This window comes from Rhodamnia argentea, chromosome 2, assembly GCF_020921035.1.
Source record: "Rhodamnia argentea isolate NSW1041297 chromosome 2, ASM2092103v1, whole genome shotgun sequence".
In the NCBI taxonomy this organism is placed as follows: Eukaryota; Viridiplantae; Streptophyta; class Magnoliopsida; order Myrtales; family Myrtaceae; genus Rhodamnia; species Rhodamnia argentea.
Window position 1 is genome coordinate 33,600,076 of NC_063151.1, and position 5,417 is coordinate 33,605,492.

General features: G+C 43.5%; 1 protein-coding gene across 1 annotated transcript; it reads left to right on the plus strand.

Annotated features, from left to right (window-relative positions):
* The first annotated feature begins 3,737 nt into the window (after nt 1–3,737).
* Nucleotides 3,738–5,417, plus strand: LOC115734290. The gene is made up of 4 exons (XM_030665013.2): nt 3,738–4,302; nt 4,493–4,545; nt 4,638–4,805; nt 4,885–5,417. The coding sequence occupies exons 1-4, from the start codon at nt 3,883–3,885 to the stop codon at nt 5,096–5,098; spliced, it is 855 nt and encodes a 284-aa protein (XP_030520873.1). The 5' UTR covers nt 3,738–3,882; the 3' UTR covers nt 5,099–5,417.

Here is a 5,417-nt window from a genome sequence, read left to right on the forward strand (position 1 = left end):
GCGGAGAGAGGAGATGACGACGAACTGTCTAAATACTCTGCTCTGCTCCTTCAGTTTTCCTCCTCAAATTCTGGTTTTTGTTTTCTCTCTCGAGAGTGTAGGAGTTTTCTGCGATTCAACCAAAATTCATAGACGGACGTTTGTTGCGGATTTTATTAACTGAATATTTATCAAGTAACCAATTAAGAATAATTTATAATTATTTTATAAGTAATTAAATTATTTCACGTGAAATATACTTGATGAAATTATCTCGAAACACTGATAAGCAATATCCACAATAAATTAATCCATTTATTTCTTGTGTGCACGGTCCAATGTTGGGGATCGGGATCGCCTAACATTGAGATTTCCATAACATGCGTAACATTACTCAAATCGGATCATTCAAATAAAAACAGACAACCTAATTTGAGCCACATTTAGGATTCAAAATTTCTCAAACCCCAAAAAAATTCCCTCTCACATTTTTTTCTCTTCCTTTCAATACATGACGTGGCTCAAATCAATCTATCCATTTTCATTTGGACGGCCTGATTTGAGTAATGTCATGGAAATCTCAATATTAGATGATCCAAATCCCAATTTTGGATACATAGCAAATCATTGCAAAATTGGCTATATTGCGAATCAAAACAAATTAAAATTTGAGTCCTAATTTAACGGGAAAATTTTCAAAAAAGGATATCAAATGCTCTCATTTTATTAAATAATGATTTGAAGTGGTTCTCATCTCAAACAAAGGCGTGGAGTGTTATTATTGTCTCAAATCGGGGTATGAAGTGGCCATAACTGTTTTAAATAAGGGCTTGATCTCACCGTTCGACTAGAAATTTCGACCGATCAAAGGTATTTTCATCAAAATACAACTTTAACTTAATTTTTAATTAAATGAAAAAAAAACTAAAATTGAAAGGAAAAAACAAACAAATACAGGGAGGGGGCACCACCCCAACTCGGGAGAGCGACGGCGAAGGCTAGCGACCTCGCCGACCGCAGGCGAAGGCCTCTTGCCCATATTTAGGAGAGTGTTCGGACCCTCTCCCTGCGCCGAGGCCGTCGCCTCGGGTCGGTGAGGTCGCCAACCTTCACCACCACCCACCGACGTTGGGGCGGCAACCATAGGCAATCCTCTTGCATGTGTTTGTTTGTTTGTTTTTTTTTTTTTTTTTGGAAATTTTGATCAAAGGAAAAAACAAAAAAAAATCATAAAATATGAAATGAACGAAATGCTCCTACTTATTAACGAGTCAAGCTCTTTTTTGAAATTAATAAGATCACTTCAATCTTTATTTGAGATAATGAATGTACTTTAGGCTGTTATTTCGGATAATGAAAGCACTTCAGGTTATTATTTAAAATAATATCAATTTTATATTTTTATTTAAGAAAATAAAGACATTTCGAGTATTTTTTTAAAATTTTTCCAATTTAACGTGATGAAATTCATTTCGTCGAGTTTCGAGAGTACTAAACGCTGGGGAGGCTATAAAATAATACTGTGAATGATGTGTCGGTTCAGGTCACTGTTGTGGGAAAATTAGACCTCGTTGGCAGAGTTTCTTTTCAACTGGGCATCATTTAGTTAGCTTTCAACGTGGATTTCTTTTTATTTGTGCAATTCAATAATAATTTCGAAAATTAGATTTTTTTTTTCTTTTGGGTCAAAGAAAATTAGACTTTCGACCCAAAAAAAAAAAAGAATTAGACTTTTTTATTGGGTATGATTTTGAGAACGTGTTCTTTTTTCTTTTTGTCGAAAAAGGTTGTAACATTTCATTCATAATAAGAAAACCTACATTAATCGGTACTCATATAGTCGCAACATAACAGATCCCATGGGGGTTGGGGGGTTTGACCATTCAGTCGGGAGAGAGTAAATTTTTTCGGTGGGCTTTTGCGACTCGATCCGCAGTACCGCTAGCCTCTCGTGGAATATGGACCACTCTAATTTTTCTGAGAACGTTGGGCGGGTGAGAAAATATTGACGTTGCGGGGGGTTGGGGGGAAGAAGGCGTAGGCCCCACAAGAAGGGTACGAACTGTAATTGAGGCCATTTAATGTTTCATCCAAATTGCACGAGTTGCCCCGATTGCTTGCGTGCTTGTCTTAGGTGTTGTGTCGTGTCGTGGTGTCCAAACCCCGCTTTACGAAAACGAGTGGACGAGAAGGTGTTCGACTGGGAGCGGGCGAGGCTGCTTCGGCTTCGAGTCGGGGCTCCGGTCCATGTCCAGCTCATGGGATATCGATAAATCGGATATTTACCCGATCGTCATCGAAATTGAATCAAGCTGGTAAAAATCGTTTGATCACGTGGGCTCTGCTTCGTACGATGTTTGTCCATGCTAGAGATGTGCAAAAGAATCAAAACTTTACTCGGACCGCCCAGAACCCGGATGAACCCGTCGATTCTGGCCGATTTCTAGTTTCAATTTGTTTGGAATCGGTGACTATCGATTCGGTTCCCAATTCCACAAATAGGACCACCCACCTAAATCGGTATATATATACACAAGCCCTAATTTGGCATTCTCGCTCGGTGAGCGACGGTCACAGATGCCTCGTCTCGCTCTCTTCTCTTTCACGAATTCTCTCTCAAGTCTCGGCTCTCGTGCTCTCGGTCGCCTATCACCTCCGGCCTCTAGCCCTCTATCCGCGGCTCTCACCTTCAAGTTGTGATGAAGGTGTGCCCATTTCCAGATTTTTGGAAATGGGCGCCGGTTAATATTTCCAGATTTTAGATCGGTTTCCATTTTCAGATTTTTGAAAATGGACTTGCAGGTTTATATTTAAAGGTGTTTTATATCCTACCGGTTTTGGAAACATGCATATTTTCAGGTTTAAAGCATATTTGCGATTTTTTAAAACATGCATATTTTCAAGTTTAAGGCATACTTACGGTGAGGTATGGGGAGTCTTGGAAGACATGGCCAGTTTCATTGGACCCACCTAGAAACCAAACCGGACCTGTGATCCGGCTCTCGGGCGGGTCCAAGAATCAATGGGTGGTTCTCGATTCCCAATTTATGTAACCAACCCTTCGTGAGTGGTTTTCGGTTTCAAGATGGGAACCGACCCACCTTAAAACCAATCATCCACTAATTCGCGCGGTACTTTTACGCTTAATATTTATCCTATAAAGTTTTGCGGTTGTATGCCAAATGTGAGTGGAAGATTAAATAACCATATATGAATCGTGCATGCATGCTTCTACCTCTCATTCAGGACTTTCCTTTTTAAGTAGCTGTGGCTTGTGGGTATCTAAACATTTTGGCTTGATTTATCTCCATGGCTATAAGCAAGATGTCCGCTCATGTGCATCAATTAAGGCTCCATCCGTGGGTAGCTCTCGAGGTTTTTTTTTAATCCCGAGTAAGATACGTGATTAGGATATAACAGCTACTGCATGCAAATTAAGTGCTTAACCACTTGGTCGACTCATCGCGGTTGACCATCAAGCTTTTGCTGGATCCAGATGCCCTTTCTTAAGTGGCAGCAATGCTTACATGTTGCATTCCCCTGGTGCACGTGAACCTGCTCGATCATCATCTCATGTGAGTCCAACAGCACATATCAATCAATGATTAATAATTGAGATAGGGGTGGGATTACATGCATCGCATCGATATAGTAATATTTCCCATTATTGTTTGAGAAATAATGTTAGGCTTGTCTTACATCCACGTGGCATTTCCTTTCAGGCTGAGGGACAGCATAGATAATGTGGTTGGTGACCACGGACCACTCCTTGAGGCGTCCACTCGTGGCCTCTCAAAAGATCCTGATCGGAAAACTGATGGTCTTACGTGCTCGAGCGAGAGCTTCGGAGGATAAACAACCGCAGAAGCCAATTTGATCGCCACCGTCGTGCTCTGACATAGCATGGTTCATATGAGAGCTCTGAACTGTGACCTCTTTCCGAGTAGCCGCTTCGCCCGAGGCTTGTACCGTGACACGAGCGTTAAACGAAGCACTGGCGACGATCTTGTCTATCGAATCGTTCGCTGTAGAGAGTCCCGGGAGAGAGAACGATGGCGGCGCGAGGAGAGAGGCGGAGTCCCTGCATTACGGTGCTCGTTGTCCTCACCGGAGGAAGCGGAATTCGGAGGAATAACGGGGTTGAGAACAGAGCGGAGAGACGATGGCGGTGGACGGTTCGAGTATCTGGCGAAGGCGCACGGATGGGGAGTGAGGAGGTTGATTGAAGACGGAGACGAAATGAGGGCGGTGGCTCGAATCCAAGCCCAAGCCTTCCATGAACCGGTGGCTCTCTTCAACGATCTCTTCTTCCAGTTTTTCGAGGTTCGCATCTCTTTCGACGCCCCATAAAAGCCATGACTGCACTCGAATTTTATTTTAGGAAGCAAACCAGAACGTCTTCAGGAAAAAGTTCATTCTTTGACACGATTAACGTGTCGACGCAACTGTGTGATCTCGACACGATTGAGTGTCAAGAGTCTAACAGGTCCTGCTTTGACCCACCTTGTCTTAGGCAGAAGTGCTCGCCGGGCTCGTTTACAAACTCCGAAACTCCCCTTCGGACAGGCAAGCTTAATATAAACCGCGACGTGATCGCTGTTTGTCCTAATTCATCGTCAATGTGTTGGAAAAAGAGAATCTGACATTGATCAAAACAGATACGCTTGCTTGGTGGCTGAGCCCGCGACGAGTGCTCCCATGCTCGAAGATGGAGTGGTCGGAGTGGTCGATGTCACGGTGTTGAGGGAGAAGGCTGTGCTTCGGCACTTACCGGGAGCTGAAGAGTACCTCTATGTGTCCGGCATTGCAGTGTCCGAGAGCTTCAGGTCCCCATCTATCTTACCTCTTCACAGCGGTTTTTCAATCGGGACAAGTTGAACGTATGGCGATTCTAATTCTGAACAGGAGGCGGAAAGTGGCAACCGTGCTGCTCGAGGCCTGCGATGAGCTCTGCATTGGATGGGGCTACCGGTATCTGGTGCTCCGAGCTCATGAGGACGATTCTGGCGCTCGCACATTGTACGCGAACGCGGGTTATAGAGTCGTGACTGGGGATCCTATATGGGTCTCTTGGATCGGGAAAAGGCGACGCGTCCTTATGATCAAGAAAATCGGGTGAATCATAGTACGAAATTCGACTGCTACGCGCGATTCGCCTCTGCAAAATTTCAGAGTAGCACAAGACAGAGGAGGAGATGACATTGATCCTACGCTGCGTGCAGTGAGTATCCTTACAAGTTGGAGGGATAGGATGGAAAATCTCTAAGATCGCTATTGAGCACCCTATTCTGTACTCACTTCATCCGTGCGAGAAACCAAGTTTGAATTGGAAAATTACTACGAACTTTTAGACTATTCTCGAATTGACCCGAAAAACATGTATCTGTCTCAATTGATTCCCCTATTTTAACTTGTTAAGGACGATGATGGTTTTGATG

Excerpts from the sequence above, each read along its gene's own strand:
- LOC115734290 (XM_030665013.2), top strand. The coding sequence starts at position 3,883 with ATGGTTCATATGAGAGCTCTGAACTGTGACCTCTTTCCGAGTAGCCGC. Across the intron at positions 4,546-4,637 it reads CGAAACTCCCCTTCGGACAG|ATACGCTTGCTTGGTGGCTG; the intron begins GCAAGCTTAATA and ends TGATCAAAACAG. Across the intron at positions 4,806-4,884 it reads GCAGTGTCCGAGAGCTTCAG|GAGGCGGAAAGTGGCAACCG; the intron begins GTCCCCATCTAT and ends AATTCTGAACAG.